This window comes from Falco naumanni, chromosome W (assembly GCF_017639655.2).
Source record: "Falco naumanni isolate bFalNau1 chromosome W, bFalNau1.pat, whole genome shotgun sequence".
Lineage (NCBI taxonomy): Eukaryota > Metazoa > Chordata > Aves > Falconiformes > Falconidae > Falco > Falco naumanni.
The window spans coordinates 25,245,677-25,270,447 of NC_054079.1; the positions used below are offsets into that span (position 1 = coordinate 25,245,677).

Here is a 24,771-nt window from a genome sequence, read left to right on the forward strand (position 1 = left end):
AATATCTGTCACACTTTTGTCACCACCACCACAACCTTTAAGGTCAGTGGGAAAAGTATTCTGTACTCCGTTGCAGCGGTGAAACTTCAGCTGAGCTGCATTAGTTTGTGTACTTGACTGCAAATCCTTTGGTGAAAAAGAAGCTGTCATAGATGTTAGATTTTAACCCGAGTAACATACCATTTGACACTTTGTAAGTGAGAAAGATTGTGTCCCGACAGCATGCCGTTTCCCACACTTGTGCCTAGAGTTATACTTGAAATCAGCTTGCGTGTTAAGTTTAAATGTAATCACACAGATATCTCAAAGGCCACAAAGATATGTTACTGCTTAGGGTATTCTTGCAGTATAGCAGGTGCAAAACCAGTTCTAAAGTAATGATCTAAAGAAGTGTTTTCTTTCAGGAACACCATTTTTTCATTTCTAATAGATCATACACAATGCAACATAATATCTCTCCATAAAGTGTCTTGTGGATAGAATGCATTCTGCAACTTTGTATTAGAAATAAATGTTTGTATTTTCACCTAATGAAGTTGCCTAAGCTAAAGGATCATGACCTAGGCATTGTTACAAAGCTCAAAGATAGTGACAACAGTGATGGAGAAGAGTAATTTAACATATAGTTTATTTATGGTTCGTACAAGACTATATTACACTGCAAAAAAAGGTATTCATTCAGAGTTGTGGATGTACTGCATGGTCATGTAACAGTTTATCTGCAATTTAAAAAAAAGGTGACATTTAAGCTGTAAATACTGTATACTATTGTCTTTCCTTTTTTTAAGCAACTTTTTAATTTCCCTGTTTATGTATAGTTCTCTATGTATATAACAACAACAACAAAAAAAAATCCCACAAAGCAACCAGAACATTTTGAGAAACTTTTGTAGTTGTCGCGACGGAGGGAAGACACAGTCACTCAATATGAGTGATCAGCAGACTTCGTTTATTGTCCCTTACAGTCATCTTTTATGCCTTGTTATAATTAGCTCATACATATTACAAAAGTTAAGCTCATTATTGGTTAGTTGCCTAAATACCAAGCCCGCCCCTAGTTTCTCTTCTGTAGTTATCTGTTCCCTCCTGCAACATTCTTTACCGACTGCAATCTTCTTGTTATTGTGTAACAAGAACAGCCAAAGACAGTGTATTTTGCTTTACTTCAGATAAGCTGAGAGCGATGTGCATTTTTGTCCAGCCAGCTGGACTATGTCTATGAGACCTTTTTCAGCTAGCCAGTCATCCACATGTAGTTAACTTCTTCATTTAATTCCAGTAATGATCTAAATGTGTCCGTTCAGCTGTTTTAGTTCTAAGTTTTCATTGTATGCTTTCAGGTTCTTTGAAAAGCAGCAATAACAGTTGAACAATTATTTCAAGTAAAACTTTGTTCTGCACAATTTCCACTTCCGTGCTTCAGAATGGAGGCACAGTGGAACACTTGTCAAATTATAAGATATCAAGAGCTTTTAAGTAGGTTTTATCTTTTCCTTTTGGGATAGGAAATATTTCATAGCAGCTTATATACAGAATTTACAAGTCAAACACAGTTTCTCATGCTCATTTATTTGATTAAACGTTTCTGTTAAAATATTTTCATAAAATTTCCATAGCTTATTGCATGTTCTTACAAGTAATCATAAAGCTATGTGTTGACCTCTGTATGAAATACGCTGATAACAAGTTTTACATTTTGTGAACCTGATTGAAATGTACAAATGTACACATAAAATAAAGCTAAAATTGGTAATTAAGTGATTAAAAAAAAAGGAATGAAAAGTCCATAACATGTTAAAGCAAGCTTTTGAAAAACAAAAATGGGGAATTATAGAGGACGGAGACAGTGGGTTTGACATTGATAATGTGCAGCTGTGATCCTGCAGCAAAGAAGTAAATAACTTTGAGGGAGTATGAATAGAAACATGGATGAAACAGAGACAAAAGAGGAATGTGATCTAACCTCGATAAGGAAACAGCGTGAACAGCAGAGAGTAGGCTATGGTGAACAGCAGCTGGGTGCATGGACAGTAGAGTTTGACCAATAATAAAGCTTTTAGCAGCACGTGTGCAGAGTATAAACTTATAAAAGCTGTAACTAACTAACAATAAAGGTCTTTTCTTCATCCTTGCAAAGTCTGTGTCTCAATTGCCACATCACCCTGATATGGAGAAATAGTGTGAAATGGGGACGCTTAACACCGACTGTGATTGTATATGTCTGCTCAAGGAATGTGGGTATGGTGACTAGTCATGGGTGCGGTGTCTGGTCACACAGGCACACAGCTCTGAGGAGACAACTACAGTTTTTGAGGAGACGCCTGCCCCTCTTCCTCTAACAAAGGGGAGACCGGGAGACGCCTGCCCTTCTTTCTCTAACAAAGGGGCTATTTAAAAGAGAATGAGAGAAGATGAGAGACATTCAAATGCTATCTAGAGGGAGGGAGTGCTAAGTCTCCTTGCTGGAGAAGATGGGATGGTCACAAGAACATGAATCACCTTTCCTTGCTGAAGAAGATCAGATGGTCACAAGAACATGACTCACCTACAAACCTGCAAGACCACCACATTCCAGGAAACGGACTGATAAGCTAATTAACATACGAAGCGGGGTTTAGGTAACAAATATGTATAGGCGCTAATTGAATATTCATTTGTTTCATTGTATAAATGTGGGATGGTTCGTCACTTCGGGTATGCACGCTTGTGGAGGAGCGATCCCCCGTGCATCTGCGCGCAATAAACATACCTACTTTATAACTTTCGAGTTATAGAGTCTAATTCCGCACGTCAGTTTTGGCGAGCCAGGCAGGAGGATTTCTGCTCGGCTGAGGGACCAGCTGCGGAGCGGACGCTCCTAGGCGCGCCCCGGGAGATTTCCTCGGAGGAGCCTCCTCTTCTCAGCTGTTCACCCGGGAGCAGAAGAGAACCCCTGGATCCGCGGATAAAACGGTATGTTTAGTAACGGGGCGGCTGGTGAGACGCACGGAGACGTCCGGCGCGCAGCGTAGTCCCCAGGAGGAAAGGTACCTTGGGAGGGGGTTTGCTGACCAAGGGGTGGCCGCTAGCGATCTTGAGGGCAGATCGAGCAAACCCGAGGTTACTGCCATTCCTAAAAGCCCGGAGGCCTCGTGACGGAAAGCGGGGGGCGGGACGGAATAAGGCGGAATCTCACAGGAACAAGAGGGACCTCACAGCAAAAGTAAAAGGGAAACTTTTGCGTAGGAAAAAAGGGGGAAGCTAAAAACTTCCATTGGGTTGTCTTAAGAGTTGGGGAATTCCTAGAATATAACAACTGAAATAGCGCTCTGTGTCTTGTTTGTTCTATGTGTTGTCTTGTTACATGTTCAAAACTTGGAGTTATGAAATGTATGTTGAAAAATAATAATATTCTGGTAATTCGTGGCAAATAGCGGAAAACTTAACACTCTGCTTAAGACCAGGAAAAATTGGGGTTTTGTTTGTTGTTTGTTTTTTGGCAATTGTTCATTGAAATGCATACTTTGTGAACTGTCAGTGTTCCTAAAAGTTGTACATAAGTGCACGGTACCGTATAACATACTGCTTGTGTGACTGCGGGCTGCCCGGAGAGTGTGAATGGTGTGATTGAGATGCGCATTTTGATTTTCCGTGTATAGCTTAATTATTTTGACTGAGTGTGAGTGCAAGAGTGCTTGAGACGCGCGTTTGAGTGCAAAACAAGTAAGGAGCTCTATCCGCGTTTCCGACCTTGGGTGGCTAAGGCGGCCGGAGAAAAAGTGATTAAAATTGCAAAATGGGAAATGGAAGGAGTAAGCCCTGTGAAAAATCACCCTTGGGTTGTATATTAAAACATTGGAGTGATATCGTAGGACATGGTGGTACCGAAAATAGAAGAAAATTGATTAAATATTGTAATCAGTGGTGGCCTTTGTATAAATTGGAGAGTGATGCGAAATGGCCTCAGGAGGGAGGAACGTTAGATTATAACACTCTCCTGCAATTAATGTTGTTTCTGAGGAGAGAGGGAAAATGGGACAAAGTATCATATGCAGACATGTTCTTCGTCCTCCAGGACAAACCCGAGTGGCAAAAGGACTGTGGATTAGTACCCCCTCGGGATCCTATGGTACTAACACTAGAAAGAGTGCGGGATTAACATCACCTGATCTTTGATTATGGCTCTAGAAAAGGGTGGAAAAAACCCTAAGACCTAAACTAGAAAGATGTTCTTGTTGAAATTTTTGTGTTAAAAGCTCAGGTTGCGGTTCCTTCTGTGGAGCAACCAGAATGAAACACGTTGTAAGATAAAAACTTGTACTAATGTATGTAAAACCTGAGGGCGGGGGTGGGTGGAGAATCAAAGACCTTGTGAAAGTGTTAAAGTATTGGGGTGAGTTTGTACAAACCCCCGTACCCCCTCGAAGGTGCGGCTGAGTCACGCTGGACGCATGGCAGGGTGTTTGCTGTTTGCCTGCGAAGGCTGATATGTAATAACACAGACTTAAAGCAACAAGTAGCAGATTTGCATTCAGGGTAAGAAAGAGTTAAAACAGAAGTGCTGCTGCAGAGGCAGGCCTGTGTAACCTGCAGAGCAGGAACAGCATCTCCTGCTCCAATCCTCCTGATGGTGGGGAGGAGGGGTTGCTGTTGCTGACAATTGAGCAGAAGGACCTGACAATGTCACCCCAATTGCTGCAGCATTTGCAGTACAACAGGACCCATAACTGCCCTTTAGGGCAGGGAATGGGTATGAGGTGGAATTTTAGTGAATACGAAACCAACTTATTTGTTGAACTTCAGTAAAAACATAATTATTTGTTACAGTTGTGGGAGCTGCTGGCCACCAGGAAAACATCCTGAAACCTTTAAAGTACAAACTAAGAAAACAAACAAGAATGCCAAATTCCCCAAAGGCCCTTCTTGGTAAGGACTTATTAGAACAATTGGAGGCAACAATCAAATTTAAAAAAGGGGAAGTTACTCTGGAAGTAAATGATCACCAATACATACAGGTTATGAGCCTATCTTTGGCCAGTACTCCTATAAAAAGGGAAATTGATACCAGAATTATTGATCAGGTATATCCTGGAGTATGGGCAATTGACATACCGGGACGTGCCAAGAATGCATCACCTGTTATAGTAAAATTAAAGGAGGGACAGAGTGCGATAAGAATTAAACAATACCCACTGAAAAGGGAAGATGGGGAAGGAATTCGTCCAAATATAGAGCGATTCATAGAATTAAAACTACTAAAAGAATGTGAGTCAGAATTTAACACACCTATCCTCCCAGTTAAAAAACCTGATGGGTCTTATAGGATAGTTCAAGATTTAAGGGCCATTAACAAAATAACAGAGGATCTGTATCCTGTAGTAGCTAACCCCTATACCTTACTAACCACCCTGACACCTGACCTAGCTTGGTTCACAGTTTTAGACTTAAAAGATGCCTTCTTTTGCCTCCCTCTCCATGAAGCCAGCCAAAGAATTTTTGCTTTTGAATGGGAAAATCCCAGAAGCGGTCGAAAGACCCAGCTCACATGGACGGTGTTGCCACAGGGGTTTAAAATAGCCCCACAATTTTTGGAAACCAATTAGCAAAGGATTTGGAGTTATGGGAACCACCACCAGGAGAAGGGAAAGTGTTACAATATGTAGACAATCTTCTTATTGCAACCAGAACCGAAGAATCTTGTATTATTTGGACTGTGAGCCTGCTGAACTTTCTGGGACTACAAGGATATCGGGTTTCTAAGAAGAAGGCACAGGTGGTGTTAAAACAAGTCACATACCTAGGGTACGAGATCAGTGCCGGACAACGGGTCCTAGGGAAGGCGAAAAGAAGCCATATGCCAAGCCCCCCGACCACGAACTGTAAAGGAACTGCAGACATTTCTGGGAATGACAGGATGGTGCAGGCTTTGGATATGTAATTATGGCTTGCTTGTTAAACCATTATATTCCCTGATAGCAGCTAATCAGAAGGATCTTCAGTGGGATGCTGAATCAGACAGAGCTTTCCATGAACTGAAGAAAGCCTTAATGTCGGCACCAGCACTAGGACTTCCTGATGTGAGTAAGCCATTTTTCCTATTTTTCCATGAGAAACAGGGAATGGCATTAGGAATACTGGCACAAGATTTGGGACCATACAGATGGGCAGTGGCGTACTTCTCTAAACAGCTGGATGCCACTGCAAAAGGGTGGCCTGGTTGCCTGAGAGCAGTAGCAGCTGTCATCCTAAACATCCAGGAGGCCCGGAAGTTTATCTTGGGCCAGAAAATGACTGTCTTAGTATCCCACACAGTGTCTGCAGTCCTTGAAACAAAAGGGGGGCATTGGCTCTCCCCACAGAGATTCCTAAAATACCAGGCCATAATGGTGGAACAAGATGATGTTGAGATCGTGACTACAAACATCGTCAATCCGGCCTCATTTCTTAATGGGAATGTTGGCGAATCAGTCGATCATGACTGTCTAGAAACGATCGAAGCCACTTATTCTAGTAGGACAGATCTCAAGGATGTTCCTATTAATGGAGCTGAACATTGGTTCACGGATGGGAGCAGCTATATGCTGAATGGAAAGCGACATTCCGGATATGCTGTTACAACCTCTGAAGAAGTGATAGAATCGGGACCGCTACCAGCTGACACTTCGGCACAGAAGGCTGAAATCATAGCCCTTACTCGAGCTCTGGAGAGAGCTCAGGGAAAACCTATAAATATTTGGACTGATTCTAAATATGCCGTTGGAGTGGTACATGCTCATGGAGCAATATGGAAAGAAAGGGGACTGTTAAACTCCCAAGGAAAAATCATCAAACATGCAGAAGAAATTTTGAAACTCCTAAATGCGGTCCAGCTTCCTGAAAGGGTGGCAATTATGCACATCAAGGCACACCAGAAAGTGAGCACAGAATTAGAAAGAGGAAATGAACTGGCGGACAGGGAAGCAAAACAGGCAGCCAGAAAAGCAATCAAGGTAGAGGGTGCGCTAATACCCGATGGACAAATATCTCTAGAAGGTAAACCAGACTATACTAAAGAAGATCGCAAACTGATTTCTGACCTAGAGGGATCATATAATGAGGAAGGGTGGGCTGTAATCTCACATGGGAGAATAGTGATTCCTTCCTACATGGTATGGTCAGTAGTTCGGGAAGAACATAGAAAAAGGCACTGGGGGGCAGAAGCTCTATATAAGGATCTCACTAAAAACATAATAGCACTAAATTTGTATATTACTATTAGACAAGTAACCCAACAATGTGATCTTTGTCTCCAGACTAATCCTAAGATTACTAAGGGGCCAAAGTTGGGAAAAATTGGGAAAGGAAATGTTCCAGGGCAACATTGGCAGATTGATTTCTCGGAACTTCCTAAAAGAGGGGGGTATCGATATTTATTTGTGCTAACAGATATCTTTTCAGGTTGGCCAGAAGCCTTCCCGTGCAGAACTGCTAAAGCCCGGGAAGTGACCAAAATACTGCTCCAAGAGATAATACCTAGGTTTGGAGTCCCAGCAGTAATGTCCTCGGATAGAGGACCACATTTTGTGTCAGAATAGTGCAACAGATCAGCCACCATCTAGGAATAGATTGGCAATTACATACCCCATACCGACCACAATCAAGTGGCCAGGTGGAAAAGATGAATCATCTAATCAAACAACAGATTGTCAAGTTAGGTCAAGAAACAAATCTAACTTGGCCCCAGTCTTTGCCATTAGCTCTTACACAAATTCGAACTAGACCAAGAGCAAAAGAGGGGCTTAGCCCATTTGAAATTTTATATGGACGACCCTATGGGGTACAAAAGGGGACGTCTTCACAGACTGGTGAAGAAACAATGACTTCCTATATGGTGGCACTAAACAAACAATAAGAATTGAGAAGCATGTGATGGGAACACGCAGTAGGGGTCTGGATGGACCTGTTCACGATATACGACCAGGGGACTATGTATACGTTAAGTGTTTTACAGATAAAACCCTGGAACCACAGTGGACCGGACCTTTTCAAGTCCTACTCACCACCTACACTGCAATCAAGGTTGAGGGACAGAATTCTTGGATTCACCATACCCGGATCAAGAAAGCCCCTGCAACTTCGTGGAGAGTAACCCCAGATAAAAAAGAACTGAAACTCAAATTTACTCGGACAAATGGGAATAATGTGGGTGGCAAGTAAGTGAACCTGAGCGGTTGTGGATCCACCATATGGGAAGGGTACCACAACAAACAATATAGAACAAAAGAGTCTGGGACTGAGCCAGTAGCCAGTCTTGCCCAACTTGTTATCGGTAAGCCCCACCTCAAACAAAGATATTTTTGATCAAAACAGATTTTATATGTATATATGAGGAACGTTTAGATTCTTAAAATGATCAATAGTGGGTTTAAACCATTTGTGTTTTTTTGTACCCTCTCTCTTGCCTACAACCAAGAGCCTGATAACTGGCCTTGGAATCATGCCCAGAAAAAAAAAAACAACACTGGAATAATGGGAAAGGTGGACTCAAAGACGAAACTAGCTATGGTGTTTTTTTCTGAAAATGAGGTGTACCAAAGGAATCAATGGGATCAGGAGGATGTACATAAAGTCGACCGATTATGGGGAAAATTAGGAGATAGGATAAAAGTAGGGTGTCAAACGTATAATGAAAAAGATAACACCAAGATTTCAGGAGACACCCTGATTAAAGTCAGAAAGGTAGATAAGGAATTTACCCTTCTAAATACAGCCATGTGCTTTAATTCACAGGAATGTTGGCACAATTTTACCTTAACTGAGCCCATCTTTATAATATGCCTAGGAAAATATCCTTTTGAGCATAGAACATGGGCCAGAAAGATAGGTGACAAGTGGCAAACAGTAGATTTAGAATCTTGTATTATGCGAGAACAGCAGGGCTTCCTCTGTGAAAGCAATACTATAATGGCTCAGGATACTTGTTTAGATACAGATCAGAAAATATGTCATTTCGAGGCCCAACCAAATGCAAACTTGAAAACAGTAATTATATATGCAGGGAAGGAATGTGCGTGTTTGAGAACTAAGTGTAACACAATAACTGTAGATGGGGAGGTAAAGGAGACTGCACAATATTCAAATTACTGTATCTGTAATTTTACATCTAACTTTGCCCTATCACAGATGATAATTCCTACCCCCATAGGACTAAATATAAGCAGTATAAAAGAACTATTAAAACATGCAGATTTTACAACGTATACTGAAAGAAACCAAAGAAAAGGGACATGAAACTCTTCTTATGATCCATCATGATGTAGAGGGGATCAAGAAAGTTTTAAAAAAGGTAGAACAGGATGGAAACCATAATTGGTGGGATACTCTCTTTGGCTGGTCACCTTCTGCAACAGGAATTCTTAACACTATGGTACACCCCATTGTGATCTTATTGATCAGTTTAGGAATTTCCTTAATACTAACCATTATGTTATATTTGTGGGTTTGGAGAATGTTTAAAAGGGTAACACTTATGTATGATGCTTTATATCATTCGGGAAGACTGCTTAAGTAAAAGAATTTACTTAATTTAATAAAAAGGGGGGATTGATATGGAGAAATAGTGTGAAATGGGGACGCTTAACACCGACTGTGATTGTATATGTCTGCTCAAGGAATGTGGGTATGGTGACTAGTCATGGGTGCGGTGTCTGGTCACACAGGCACACAGCTCTGAGGAGACAACTACAGTTTTTGAGGAGACGCCTGCCCCTCTTCCTCTAACAAAGGGGAGACGGGGAGACGCCTGCCCTTCTTCCTCTAACAAAGGGGCTATTTAAAAGAGAATGAGAGAAGATGAGAGACATTCAAATGCTATCTAGAGGGAGGGAGTGCTAAGTCTCCTTGCTGGAGAAGATCGGGATGGTCACAAGAACATGACTCACCTACAAACCTGCAAGACCACCACATTCCAGGAAACGGACTGATAAGCTAATTAACATACGAAGCGGGGTTTAGGTAACAAATATGTATAGGCGCTAATTGAATATTCATTTGTTTCATTGTATAAATGTGGGATGGTTCGTCACTTCGGGTATGCACGCTTGTGGAGGAGCGATCCCCCGTGCATCTGCGCGCAATAAACATACCTACTTTATAACTTTCGAGTTAGAGAGTCTAATTCCGCACGTCAACCCCATGTAATGGCAACAGTTGCCAGGGCCCTGCAGCAACAACTAGGCCATGAGTACTGTCCCAACAAGGTTGTTAGCAGCACCAGCGGCCCCACCAGACTACTGGGACCCATCCACAGGAGCCAGGCTCCACCAGGAATTAAAAAGCTGCAGGAAGGAAAGGGAATGTGGAAAGGCTCCAGATTTTTTGCTACCGAGGGTAGGCAAGATCCTGCCATTCCACTGAAGCCCAAAGGTGCCACACCCCTGGCAATGCTGCCAGCTAGGACAGCCTCTCCTTTAGCACCATTAAGATTTCAGATCTAGCTGAAAGGTGTCACAGCCCACAAAAAAAAAACAAACCCAAAACAAACAAACAAAAAACAACCACCAGGGCAGATGGCGGACTCCAGGCACTAGACTGCTGTGCCAGCTACCTGGGAGTAGGAAGTTGGTGTGTGGGGCTGCCCTGCCAGATGGCATGGAGAGCAGTCTAGCTAGCAGGAAGCAGAGCAGTGAGAGGAAAGGGAGGTGGGCAGAGTCCAGGCAAAGCTGGGGCCCGTTGTTTCCACAGACGCGAGGAATTTCTATCTAGGAAGCATGCACTGGGCAGGCAGCAAGGAGAGGAAGTGAACAAGAGGAGACAACAGCATGTGAAGTAGAAGGAAAAGTCACAGGAGTGTGCAAGGCAGGAACCGCTCCCCCCCACCTGGACACCCATCCAAAGGAAGCCAAAAAACCTCTCAACCCCAGCCGTGGGGCTGGCCCACTGATGTACGGAATTAAACTCTGTAACTTGAAAGTTATAAAGTAGGTATGTTTATTGCGCGCAGATGCACGGGGGATCGCTCCTCCACAAGCGTGCATGCCTGAAGTGATGAACTATCTCATATTTATACAATAAAACAATGAATATTCAATTAACATATATACATATTCATTACCTAAACCCATCTACTCTCGCTTCATATGCTAATTAGCTTATCAGTCCTGTTCACTTGCGCAAATTCTTCCAAGATTTGTGGGCAGGGGTCTTCAGGATGCGGGCAGTGGTCTTTGGGAAGAAGGCCGTATGTGTTCATCATGGTGTACTTCTCACCCTTTGTCTGGAATGTGATGGTCTTGCAAGTTTGCAGTGTTCTTATTGGTCTGAGCTAACTTATATATCCTTGTCGACCATCTGTTTCTCATTCTTGTTCCTTATAGTCGCTCCCTCTGGATAACATTGGAATGTTTCTTATCCTTTATAAATAGGCCCCTTGTTAGAGGAAAGAAAGACAGACTTCTTCTTCCATTAGTTATTTTCTTCAAACTATATGGTTACGTTGACATGCGGAATTAGACTCTCTAACTCGAAAGTTATAAAGTAGGTATGTTTATTGCGCGCAGATGCACGGGGGATCGCTCCTCCACAAGCGTGCATGCCCGAAGTGACGAACCATCCCACATTTATACAATGAAACAAATGAATATTCAATTAACGCCTATACATATTCGTTACCTAAACCTGCTTCGTATGTTAATTAGCTTATCAGTCCGTTTCCTGGAATATGGTGGTCTTGCAGGTTTGTAGGTGATTCATGTTCTTGTGACCATCCCATCTTCTCCAGCAAGGAGACTTAGCACTCCCTCCCTCTAGATAGCATTTGAATGTCTCTCATCTTCTCTCATTCTCTTTTAAATAGCCCCTTTGTTAGAGGAAGAAGGGCAGGCGTCTCCCCGTCTCCCCTTTGTTAGAGGAAGAGGGGCAGGCGTCTCCTCAAAACTGTAGTTGTCTCCTCAGAGCAGTGTGCCTGTGTGACCAGACACCGCACCCATGACCAGTCACCATACCCACATTCCTGAGCAGACATATACAATCACAATCGATGTCCATTGTCCCCATTTCACACTATTTCTCCATATCAACGTGATCTAATTACTATACCTACATTCTTTCAGTAAATATATAATTACACTTGATGTATTGTCCCTATTCCGTACAATTTCTTCATATCACCACAGGCAAACGCAGCATGCTGCTGCCTGGGGCATAGCTAACAGCCTGCAGCCAGCAGTCTGCCGGGCAACACAACCCGTGGCCTGACAGTGCAGCCCCATGCAGGCGGAGGGACCAGGCTCCTGGCACCCCACCGGAAGGCCGTCATGCGGCAGGCCACACCACAGCTGCGAGCTCTCCCACCAGCAGCTAGCCCCCGCACCCAATGCCCCATAGGGACCCCCAGCCTGGGAGGGGTGAGAGGAGGGTAGTGGTCCCATCCCTCACCTCAGCGCGGCACCACCCGGCCGCACCGCTTCCAACGCGCCACCAGTGACGTCACCCGCCTCCCAGCAGTGTCCCAGGGGTGACACGGCACGTGGGCAGTGGGAGCGCACGGCGGCCGTGTGCTTAGGGGAACATGTCCGGGGGTACCTGAATGCTGGTTCTTTAGTGGTCTAGGCTATGCTGGGTAGGGTCTCGGGAATGCGAGTAGTGGGCAGAGCACGACCCAGGGTGCAGGCGCAGGGCCGTGCCGCTCGCGCGCCAGTCAGCGTGCAGCCCTGGGCGTGGGCCTAAGATGCAGGGGGGACCAGACAGAGCACAGCCCCGGGGTGCCGTGCTGAACCGTGCCGCCTGGCGGCGCGCGGTATCTCGACCCATATGCAACAGGAGGGCGGAGGAGCGGGAAGTGGGTGGGGTTGTCTCACTCCGCACAGCATTGGTGGGGCCTCTGCGCTGTTCTTGCTTACGCACAGGTAGGTGGCAGAGGGCGGCATAGGGTTCCGGTAACTAGCAGCATCCCGTCTCCCGGGGGCTGCTGGAAGCGGATGTCCTAGGGGGATCCCCTCGCTTACAGGGAGGAGCAGCGTCTCGGTTACCGGGCTCGAGCCCTTCCCACTCCTATTGAGGCGCCTCCCCAGGAAGGAGAGGCTGCGGTCATCCCAGGGGCTTCTAAGGGGATGCTCACGCTTTAGCCTGGTTTTGGGGCGTGCCCTAATGCCCCTAGGGCTGGTAGCACCCTCCTGCAGGGCACCGGCACCAGCTGGTGCTGGTGACCCCGGGGTCGTGTGTGCAGGCACGGCTGGGCTGGGCCTAGCCTTTGGCTCGGCCTTGGCTCCGTTAGTCTTGTCTCTGTCCTTGTCCTGCCCCAAAATAGCTGCTACAGGCCTCAGCCTGAAGTCAGTGCTCACCAGGCCCTCCCTGGTTGGCATCCCTGCCTCCGGGTCCCCGGGGACTGAGTGGGAGAGGCCTGGGTGTGGCCACGGGCCTTCAAACCAGGGGGGTGAGTTTTGGCACTGGTCGGTTACAGCAGTGAAGCTTTCCTACTGCCTGCCCTGCCTGTACATGGGGGGAAGGAAATGGGAAAGGTGTCTCTGACCTATAGTGTATTTTTGGTTGGGGATGCTGGAGGACATGCTCCCTACAGCTGTGACACAGCTAGGGGAGGTAACCCCAGCAGCTCCTGATGATCATCCTGGCACAGAAGGCTGATTGCAGCCCCTCCAGGATGGGATTGGGGTGGGTGCTGTGGAGCAGGACTGACCCCCAATGTGTCCCCACCATACCCTGGCTGGAGCAGCTAACCAGGCAAGGGAAACCCTGTCACATCCTTTGCCTCTTCCCTGCCCAGCCTTGTTCTATGATGGCTCCTGCCTGCACTCCTGCAAGCTCTCCAGCTCTTTGAATCTGCTGGCAGGATGTCTACATGCTTCTTCCATGGCTTATTGCTGGCTGTTAGACCCATGTTTGGTAGCAATAATTGTTTACTCCCTTCTCCACTATCCCTGTGCCTTTCTGCTGAGAAGGGTAGGGGATATATTTTTTGGGATCTTTAGCTTTGCTGGAGCTCACAGGTTGCCCAGTAGAGGGTCTAAACTCCCCCCTCCCCTGCAGGCCATGGAGTGAAACCCTCCATGTCCTAAATGAGTGGCTCCTACTGTGCAGCATACATGATGGTGTGCAGTGAGCTGGTTTCAGCTGGGATAGAGTTAATTTTCTTCCTAGTAGCTGGTGCAGTGCTGGGTTTTGGCTATGGTGTGAGAACAATGTTGATAGGACACTGATGTTTTTAGTTGTTGCTGGGTGATGTTTATACTGAATCAAGTACTTTTCAGTTTCTTGGGCCTTGTCAGCCAGAGGGCTGGAGGGGCACCAGAAATTGGGAGGGGACACAGCCAGGACAGGTGACCCAAGCTAGCCAAAGGGATATTCCATACCATATGATGCCATGCTGAGTATATAAACTGGGGGAAGAAGGAGGAAGGGGGGGACATCTGACATTACGGTGTTTGTCTTCCCGAGTAACCGTTACACGTGACGGAGCCCTGCTTTCCTGGGGATGGCCGAACACCTGCCTGCCCATGGGAAGCAGTGAATGAATTCCTTGCTTTGCTTTGCTTGCATGCGTGGCTTTTGCTTTACCTATTAAATTGTCCTTATCTCAACCCTTGAGTTTTACATTCCTTTCTGATTCTCCTCCCCATCCCTCTGGGTGAGGGGAAGTGAGCAAGCGGCTGCATGGTACTTGGTTGCCAGCTGGGGTTAAACCATGACATCAGCCGAGTGTGCAGCTTGCTTGCTGACTGGCAGCAGCAGGAGCTTGGTGCATCCTGAAGTTGTACATCCTGGCAGATTTGGGGAAGGGGAGCAGGAGGTCTGGGGAACAGGGACCTGTGGGATGCCCTCCTTTTCACTAGCTGAGCATGCTGTCCTTCTGCCCTTGCTCGTCCCTGTGCCTGCCTTGGTGGTGGGCAGCCCAGAGGTGCTGCTGTTTGTGTCCCCTCCCTTTGGAGGGCAGGATATGCCCATCAGGAGTGGACAGGCCTAGGGATGTGTGGGAAATGAAGCAGTTAATGGCCAGAGCTGCTTCACCCCAGTGCTGGTGAGATTGTGGGCTGCCTGCAGCTGTGATTCCACTGCCAGTCCCCTGCCTGTTTCCCATGCCGAGCAGGGCTGCCTTCCCTGCAGGGGCAAGAGGATGCTCCTGCCCTAGCTGTGGGTAATAGCTGGGTGGTTGCAGAGGTGCTGTGGGGCTGGGCTCATCAGCCACTTATGTTCCCCAGGGGCAAGCCTGGCCCCAGCTGGAAGAAACCATCTCAGAGTCTAATGTGGCCACACAGCTGGGAAAGAGAAAGCGGGCTGAATTGGCTCAGCAGTGTGCAGCATTGTCACTGGCCAGGGCTGTTGACTCAGCCTTCCCATCAGCATGAGGCTGAGCCACCCATGCCCCCAGTGCCTGCTGTGCCTGTATATGCTGGTCACATAATGGAGGACCTGTCCAGAGCTGGGTCCAGCTTTTTGCTGGGTTAATTTTTGACCCATTTCCTTCTGCTGTTGTGCAAATTCTGGTGTGCAGGCAGAGCTGCTGCTGGCAGGAGTTGCAGTGGCCTGGGACCTGCCTGGCTATGCTGACAACCGTGCTGGCTGGGCAGGCAGCCCCATGCCTGCAAAAAGCCCCGGCAGTGGGGCAGTTTTCAGCTGATAATGCTTCCTGCAGCCAGCTTCCAGCACTGCTTCACCCCCAGCCCAGGGGTGGTCCAGAGTGGGGCCTTTCCAAAATTAGATTTGGCATTGCTGTAAAAAAAACCCTCGACCAACCAACAAACCCAAACCTAATGCAGAGTCTCCCTTAGAAAGGGCACGTTAAAAACTTGAGAAGTTGTTGTGTTTGAAGATTTGTGGCTTGTTCTGGAAACTTGCTGTGATTGTGCTGGCAGGCTGCTTTGATGCTATTAAATTTTGGTTGGTGTTTTTTGGTTGTTTTTTTTGTTCTTTTTTAAGATAAAAAATATATGTGTCTGTTCTCGCAGTGCTAAACTCAGCCAATACAAATATAGCAGTTACATCATGTGATAGAAAACTCACACTCAGTGGTTCCTTGGGCTGGTGTGGTGCTGGCTCTCTGCAGCTGTCCCTACTTGTACTGGCCCTGCCTTTAAGCAGAGCCCCAATCCAGGAGACCTCCACCACTGTGATGGTTTTGCTTGCCTAGTGCAGGGTGAAATGGAGGCAGCTGGGACAGCTCCCAAGGGGGATGTACCCCACCAAGAACTCTTCTGCCCCCATTTTGAGATCATCTCAGGAGCATGCTCATGGCTCAGAGGGTTGCACACAGCTTGCCATAAAATGCAGAAGTGCCTTAATTTGGCTGCCAGCTGGCTGGCTTGCTGCTCCAGTGCCTTATCTGTCTTTGCATACCAACAACCGATTGCAGACAGGTTTGCTTGCTCTGGAGGCAAGCTAGTGCAGAAATTTGGTGTGTGTTCATCGAGACTTGGTTGGTTGGTTTATTTTTTTTCTTTTCAGAGAGACAGCTTGAATTTTGCTGTCCTTTTCCTTTATTTTTCTGGTTTGCAGCACCAGGTTCCCATGTTGTCCTGTCCCTTACATCTAGTCTCCAGCTTTTCTTTCCTCATCTGGTACCTGGAGGGGAGAGGTCTGCAGGGGCCGAGCCCTTCATCGGTGCCCTCACAGGAGGAAGTGTGTGGGCAGATTTTCAAACCCCATGTGATTAATTGCCACATTTGCTGACAAATCTCTCCAGGGTTTAAGGAGGTGTACTTCTTACGCAGCAGAGAGTGTTTCTGCTTTAGATGCTATCAGCAAAGTTCAACTGCCGGAGCCTGAACTATTTCCGTAGAATATGAGAATTGAAATGAACCATCTATCTCCCTTTCCTCCAAGGACTTGCTTGATGTTGTAAGCATCTCCCCCTCTAAGCTCTGTCATATTTGTAAGAGTTCAGGAGTAGGAAGGCTTGAGCAGTCATCCTCCTGCGAGGTCTTGGAAAGCGCAGTGGCCCTTGTGAAGGGCATGCAAAGGGGTGCCTCTGGTACAGCACCTGATTTTGGGTGGCTCTGGGAGGACAAGAGGAGGCTGCAGAAATGACCAGGGCAGGAGTGACACTGGCATGGCCTGGCTCCTCTCGGTTCCTCTCTGCCATATGGCATCCTCCCCTCCTCTTCCTTCATGGTCTCTGGCCTTGTCCTGGTGGTGGCATGTTCTCCTTTTCCTGCAGAGGGACAGAGAGCAGCTTTATGCTCAACTTGAGGATATTTTTAGATCTAGAGAAGAGTACTGGCCTGGTGACCACAGCAGCCTGCCCTGTGTATGAAATATTCAAAAAGCCCTTTCTATGGCAGGGTGTTCCTCATCCCTTCAGTTCTGCAGCTTTGCTGGTGTTTTTGGGTGGACAGCAATGGCACACATAGGTGCCTCTGTTGCCTCCCGCTGCCAGCAGACTCCCTTGCTCCAGACCCAAAATGCATTTAATTCCTCATCAGCAGAGTCAGTGGGGGCCATGGGCCTCCACAGAAACATTTCTGAACAGCTTAGGAATGTGGCGCTGGAGTGGCTCCATGTGCTGGCAGAGGTGGTAAGCTCCTCTGTCCCTGCCTCCCACCCAGCTTTGTGGCTCTGCAGGAGCAGGACCCCTGCCCTCTGTCTCTCCTTGCTCTGACTTACTCCTGCCCAAAATTGGATGCAGGAACTTTTTATCCATGACAGGTCCTGCCCCTAGCCTGCTTGGGTCCACAGTTGGAAACAGCCCGCACCAGTGTGCCCCCTTCCATGGGGGACTGAAACTGGCAGCACCAGGCAGCGATGCACAGGCTTGCTATCTGCTGCTGTGATGCAAGGCAGGTGAGGGAGGCTGCTAGCAACCCTTGCCCAAGAACCTTCCTGGGCCAGGCTGAGGATGCATGTGGTCAGCAACCTTTCCCTGACAGCCATAATAGGAGGCCTGGTAGGAGAAAATCAGTCTAAGAGGACAAGCAGATATGGTGCATCCTGCCAGTGCTCTTGTGTCTTCCTACCAGCTGGGGTTTAAGGAAAAGGCAGCCTGGGTCAAAACAGAGCAGGGGATTCCTTCCCCATGAGCAGGCTCTCAGGGAGAGGAAAAGGGGTGTAACTACTGGAGAGTGTCAGGTTGGGGCCGGCTGGGGACTGGGGATGCTGAGAAGGGCACGGAGAAGGACCTGGTACAGGGACCCCAAGGGATGTAGCAACCTGGGAAAGCACTGAAAGCTTCTGCATGGTGCGTAAACCCAAAGGAAAGGGCTCACCCTACAAGCCACAGCAGGCAAGTGTGTGGGCTTATTTACAACCTCCTTTTTTTATTTCTTTCTGATTTTGCTTTGCTGTAAGAATATCATTATTCTAATTAGATGTTATTAAACCTGGTGTTTCGGAGCCCTGTTGAGGGGTGCTTGCTCTGAAGCTGATTTACGCAATCTTTCAAGCTTGAAGCTGATCCTTCAAACTGGGCCCAGATTGGGCCCCATTTCAGATGGCATGGTGCAGCTCTCATGTGCCCTTGCAGCATGAGCTGCAGCAGCTGGGTCCCTTGCCCTCCTGCACATGGGCTCTCCTGCCCTGGGTTTGTGCCACAGCTGCTGCCGTAGACCCCAGTCTTCAAGCACCAATGTGGGTACTCAGCATGAGTGGTGCTTTCCCCAGGTAATTATTTTTAATGAGTGGGTTCAGTGCCTGGTGCCCTTATCTTCTCTGAGTGATTCCAGGCTTTTCCATTCCTTCTGGTCCCTTTGTGCTCAGGCTTCCAGCTCAGCACTGTCTGCTGGTGACATGGGGAGCCCTGATAGCCAGGGCAGGGCCCTACGAGCTCCAGGTCAAAGCTTGGTTTTCCTCTTGTGGCTTCTTTGTCATGGCAGGTTTAATTATAACCCCTTCCATCTCACTTTCCTGTGTTCCTGCACACTCGCTTCCTCCTTGCTGACAGTATTTCCACTAAGTACCAGCTGTTGTCACTCCTGCAGACAAGCAAAATAGGCTTTGGGATGGGGAGACGAGGGTCCCAACGCTGGCCAGAGACCCCGGGGTCAGCATGGAGTTGGAAAGCAGGGACCCCCTTGTGGGCTCACCAGTACAGGGTGCAGCCCTTGCTTGCTGCTAGAAGCCAGGTCCCAGCTTTAGGGGAGAAGAGGTGCTGCTGGAGGAAGTACCCTGCACATTGGACGGGACCATACAGCGACAGTAGTCAGAGCTAACCTGGCTGTCTCCTCCAGCAGGTGACATAGGAGTGGGGAAAGCTGAGCCACCACCATGGTTGCCCTCTCACTGAAGATCAGCATCAGCAATGTGGTGAAGACAATGCAGTTTGAGCCCTCTACCATGGTGCATGATGCCTGCCAGATGATCTGTGAGCAGCTGCCTGAGGCCCAGATGGGACAGTGTAAGTCTGTGATGGGGCTGTCCGCTGTACTTCTGTGCCAGGGCCACTCTGGCTTGGCTCCTGGCATGTCACCGGCTTCCCTTTCCTCTCTTGTCCCCATGCCTGTCTGGGTTTTCCCAGCCGGCACAGAGCAGTGGGGGTGTGGGGGGAGCAAGGTCCAAGTCCTCCTGTCTGGTTGAGGCAAGAGGCTGAGCTCATTGGGCTCCCTCCTTGACACCCCAGAAGAAATTTGGGAGCTTGGGAGACAGGAAAACACATTTGGAAATGAAATGTTCATCAAGCTCTTTGAGCCTGCTGCCCTTTCTGTCTCTGTTCCTCTCTCCTACTTGGATTAATCACCACTAGCCAGGACTAGGTGGGTTTAAACAGTTACAAGGGTCGTAGTGAGCATTAATAAACCATTTAAGTTAATTTTTTCTTTCTTGGGGAATATATAGTCCTCGATCAGGTCTGTCTGCCCTGGCAGCTCTCTGTCAGACTCTGTGCTGGTGCTCCATTACCTTGCTAAGCTTTCTCAGCTCTAATATCTCCCTGCTGCTGCAAGGCTCAAAAGTAAGCTTATGGCACATGAGCTCATGATGCAATTCATGCCCACATGGATGTGGTCTGTCCCCAGCGGGGGGTGGGGGGGTGGGGAGGTGTGGGGGCTTGAAAATGGGACATCATCTTGGGGGCTTTCCTGGATCCCTGCCGCCTCCAAAAGTGGCTCTGCCACTGAGGAGTCTCTGCCACTGAGGAGAGCTATGCATTGGGCAGGTAGCAAACAGGAGGTCAGGAGTTGTGGGAAGAGGAGAGAAAGGGGAGTATGGTGACATCTGGGAACTGTAAATTCCTCATGGATGAAAGGTAATGCCTTCTCATGGGGTGCCCAGCTGGCCCATGGGGGACAGTCTGGCAGATCACAGCTTTCAGTTTCAGAGAGGGACTGGATGTTTTTATGTGGATGCAGGGCCTTAATGGTATTGGAAGAAGCATTGCATTTTCCTGCTCCTGGGTGTGAGCCAGCCTGCTTATGTTAAAAAAAAAAAAAAAAAAAAAGGCAAGGGGAAAGCCTTAAAGGGAACTGGGAACTGCTTATTCCCAAGTTCCTTTTCAGTTGCTCACAGCTTTTCTTTTCCCATCTGTTCCTTGCAGCTTTTGTGTCTCTTAGCTCTTCTTACTCAGTGACATTTGGGTGTCCCTTTTTGAGCTGCCCTGGTTTATTTGTGACCTTTGGACTGGGGGAGCTTCGGTGTAGGTTTCCAGCCCAGCTCTTGCTGTCTGAGGAAGCACCTCTCCCTACCCAAGCTATGGATCTGGGCCAAGCTGCTCAGTTTTCAGTGCTTTAGAATTATCCTCTTAGAATTTGCTTTGAAAATAGTGCTTGCTTTTTTTTTTCCCCCAATTAAAAAAAAAAGGCAAACCTCAGTGATTTTTTTCTGCTCCCTGTTTAGTAGGTAGGATCCTAACAGCAGTGTTAGCCAGGCAGGAGTGAGGTGCTTGGGAATTTGTCCCTCCCCCACAGAGAGCTGCCAATAAGATGACTCATTATAAATTTAGCAGTCAGCCAAGACAGCCTGTGGCACTGGATTGCTGGAAAGGTGGAGAAGGACCTTTCCCAGGGGAAAGCCTGGCCTCTTGCAGCAAGAAGACGCAGCCATCTCCATGGGTCCAAATTGGGGTGCCACTGCCTGGGCATCAGCAGCAATGCTCTCACTGGGTACCCCAGCCCTGAGGGAGCAGAATTTGGTGAACAGCACTTCTACACTTTCTCATCACCTCTGAGACTATGTAAGCTTTGATCCTGTCCTCCTTCAGCCTCCTCCCCAAACTGAGGAGTCCCAGCTCCTTTAGTCTCTTGTACCAAAGCTCCATCATTTAAGTTGCCCCTCTCTGTATCTTTTCACACTCTGCTATGTCCTTCTGGGGAGATGCAGATCATACCACCACAGAGTACTCAGTGTGGATGTGCCTAGGTTTTATACACCAGTTTCCAGCACCCTTCCTGGTGATGCCCAGCGTTTTACTACCTTGCTTTGGCCACTGCTACATGTTGCACTGAAGATTTCAGAGAGCTGTCAACCACGACTCCAAGCTCTTCCTTCAGTTGTGGTCAATCCCAAGTTTGGCATTGTGTAGGCATGCTTCAGATGATTTTTTCTGTAGATAACTATGGTAAAACATGTACCTTGAGGCTTGCTTGCCATCTTTCTGCTGGGCTTCAGCATGCACAGTACTGCTGTGCTTCATGTGCTAGGCTGCAGCACATCCCTGGGCACAGGCTGGCATCTTGGTAGCCCTGTCCTGCTCAGGATTACCCTAGCAGAGACTTTACCTATTTTTCAGCCAATGATTTTGGGCTGTTCCTCTCGGATGAAGACCCAAAGAAAGTGATCCGGCTGGAGGCTGGGAAAGCTCTGGACTCTGGACTACTACATGCTTCGCAATGGGGTAAGCATCCTTCCCACATCCTTCCAGCTGGTACCCACCTTGACTCTGTGGTCAGACATGCACACAGTGGGGAGGTGCTGCAGGTGCCTGCCCTGCTGCCTTGCATTGTGCCTGGATGTACCCAATGTCCCCCTCCCAATTGCACTGGGAAGATGGGAGCTGTCAGCACAGTGGCAGGATGCGGGTGCCCTGCACCTGTGCCGCTGCTGGGATCTGTGCTCTGTTGTGCTCACAAGACACCATGGAGTACAAGAAGAAGCAGTGGCCCCTGAAGATCCACATGCTGAATGGAACAGTGAAAACAATAATGGTAGATGACTCCAAAACAGTCATAGACATGCTCGTGACAATCTGTGCCGAGATTGGTGAGAGGAGGGAGCAGCAGCAAGGGGAAGAAAGGGAAGTGGGGAGAGATGGAAGCGTCTGGTGGGGGGTACCAGGGTACTGGCAGCAGCTCTGCAGCAGATAGCCTGGCAGTAGGGACGTCTGAAGGACGCATGATGCTGGGGAGGGGACACCGCTCTGCATCCCTGTGTTGCTCTATGCTCTGTATTTGGCAGTGATGTCATGTTGAGCTCAGTCCTTTGTGCTCCTGCAGGCATCATCAACTACGATGAGTACTCACTTGTTCAGGAGATTATGGAAGAGAAGAAGGAGGAGATTACTGGCACCCTCAAGAAGGGCAAGACTCTGCTGCGAGATGATAAGATGGAGAAGTTCAAGCAGAAGTTGCACACAGATGATGAGTGTACATGCCTGCACATGCTGGTTATGCTAAGTCAAGGATTTTTTGGTTCCTTGGGCCTTGTCAGCCAGAGGGCTGGAGGGGCACAAGAGACTGGGAAGGGACACAGCCAGGTCAGCTGACCTGAACCAGCGAAAGAGGTATTCCATACCATGGGACGTCATGCTTGGTGTATAAACTTGAAGGGTTATTTGGGGGAGGGTGGGGTGGAGGGATTGTTGCTTAGGTACTGGCTGGGCATCAGTCAGCCAGTGGTGAGCAGTTGTACTGTGCATCACTTGTTTTTCTTTCTCCCTTTGAATTTTATCCTTTTCCCCACCTTTTCATTATAACTGTTGTTATTGTTCTTGTTGTTGGTCTTACCTTTTTTATTCTGTTAAAATTATTAAATTGTTCTTATCTCAACCCTCAAATTTTACATTCCTTTCTGATTCTCCTCCCCATCTCTCCAGGTGAAGAGGGAGTGAGCAAGTGGCTGTGTGGTGCTTGGTTACTGGCTGGGATTAAACCATGACAATTGCCCAGTTGATTGTCAGCTACATCAACATCATCCTAAAAAAGGTGAGGATGTGCTGGGAAGGGCAGCTGGGTGCTAATAACCATCTCCCCTCTGGAGAGGGGTGCAGGGTGCTCCTTCCAACTATCTCCAGACAGCCATTGGCACATGGTGCTGCTGGGGGGGGGACGGGACCTCATGGCCCTGGTATGGTGTCTGGGCTGCGGGAGGAGGGGGAGGCTGGGAGGTGTGTGCTGGCTGACATGTTTTCTCTTTCCCTCCACAGAAAAAGAGCAAAACCCACTTTGGACTGGAGGGGGATGAGGAGTCTACCATGCTGGAAGACTCCATGTCTCCAAAGAAGTAAGTTCTCTAGGAGTAAGTTAGCTGCCAACCAGAAGTTGAATACAGAGCAAGTTCCAGCCAAGCTTGCAGCACAATGTGTCTGGAGGAAGAGCTGCCAGTCCTTTGGCAGCAGCACTCCTGGAGAGCCTGGTACCAGGGCTGTGGGCATCCCTTGACCTGGTATTTCTCCCTGATTCAGGTCAACCGTCTTGCAGCAGCAGTTTAACCATTTAGGCAAGGTGGAGCTGTGCAGCGAATGAAGAGACGGGACGCAGCTTGATGCAAGCAAATATCCATTTATTGTACAGAAGCACGAGTTTATATACACTTTCAGAAGCTGCGCGTTTTAAACAGATTGGTTCTTGAAGCTAAGCCTTGCATACTAGGCAATCCCTGATTGGTGGTTAACTGCCATCAATTAACAACAAGGTGTTACCTTTCCTTGGAGCCATCCGTCTCCCACCCCCCTGTGCTCTGCAAACATGCCTCATCATGTTAATTGTTGTCTAGACAAGCTCGAGCAAATTCCCCCTCAGCTAACTGATTGCCGCGCATGGTCCTAGTTTCCAGACCGCTCCTGCATCTCCCCCTTCCTGTTGCACAAAAAGAACCTTTGAAACCGAACAAGTAAAAACAAGGTATAAGTAATAGAACAAATAAAAAAGCAACTAAGACATATTATCAGTGTCAAAATAACCCACTGTCTCTGTTCCGTACAATTTTACAATTTCCCCTTTTTGTTTTTGAACAGCTAGTACCAGGTTTGCCATGTTCTGCAGGGCCCTTGCAAACATGACAGCAACCAAGGTAATAGGAAACAAACAATACTGCCAATTGAGTGAATGGATGCCAAAAAAGACTGAAATTTTCTCAGATTTTGATAACATGTTGCTGCAATGGGGCGCCTAAAATCCACGCAGCACATACCATCAAAATCCTCACAGCCATGTCCTTGAACCAACAACAAAAAGCAGTGGCAACTTTGACTCACATTCTGAACTGCCTACCAAACAAGGTGATTTAACTCTAATGCTTTCCCTGCTGTTACTCCGGATAAGAGAAGAACTGCTGCGACACGTTCCCATCATAGCCTCCTACTACATTAGCATCTACAGAAAGACAATTATCGACACTCAAAGTGTAAACAATATCATCTTCTTTTGGATTAACATTATACATAGGTGGAAGGGCACACCAAACAAGAACTGGTTCAGTCAAAAAGTTCGAAGCATAGCATGCCTTCTCTGAACATACCTCTGGGGTCATTCCCTTCATTCCCTCTCTTTTTTATGCAAAGAGAAAAACTTTTACCAAAACAGAGAAGCCCCTATTTACATCTCTGAGCCCGGACGCAAACCGCAGCTGTATGCTCCACCAGGCTCAGGGCAGGAATCATTCATGCAGTTACAATGCTATATATCACTACAAGCATGCAGACACCTATTAAACACTAGATAA

At 47.5% G+C, this 24,771-nt stretch overlaps 1 protein-coding gene and 1 pseudogene across 1 annotated transcript; both read left to right on the top strand.

Annotated features, from left to right (window-relative positions):
- Window positions 1–12,804: 12,804 nt before the first annotated feature.
- Window positions 12,805–22,656, top strand: LOC121080488 (talin-1-like). The gene is given in 6 exon segments (XM_040578526.1): window positions 12,805–12,863; window positions 19,131–19,297; window positions 21,623–21,693; window positions 21,695–21,726; window positions 21,962–22,092; window positions 22,326–22,656. Coding segments are annotated over 5 exon segments (633 nt in total). The 5' UTR covers window positions 12,805–12,863; window positions 19,131–19,167; the 3' UTR covers window positions 22,595–22,656.
- Window positions 22,657–22,930: 274 nt separating this feature from the next.
- The window catches only part of LOC121080485, a 29,779-nt pseudogene continuing 27,938 nt past the window's right edge, over window positions 22,931–24,771 (top strand).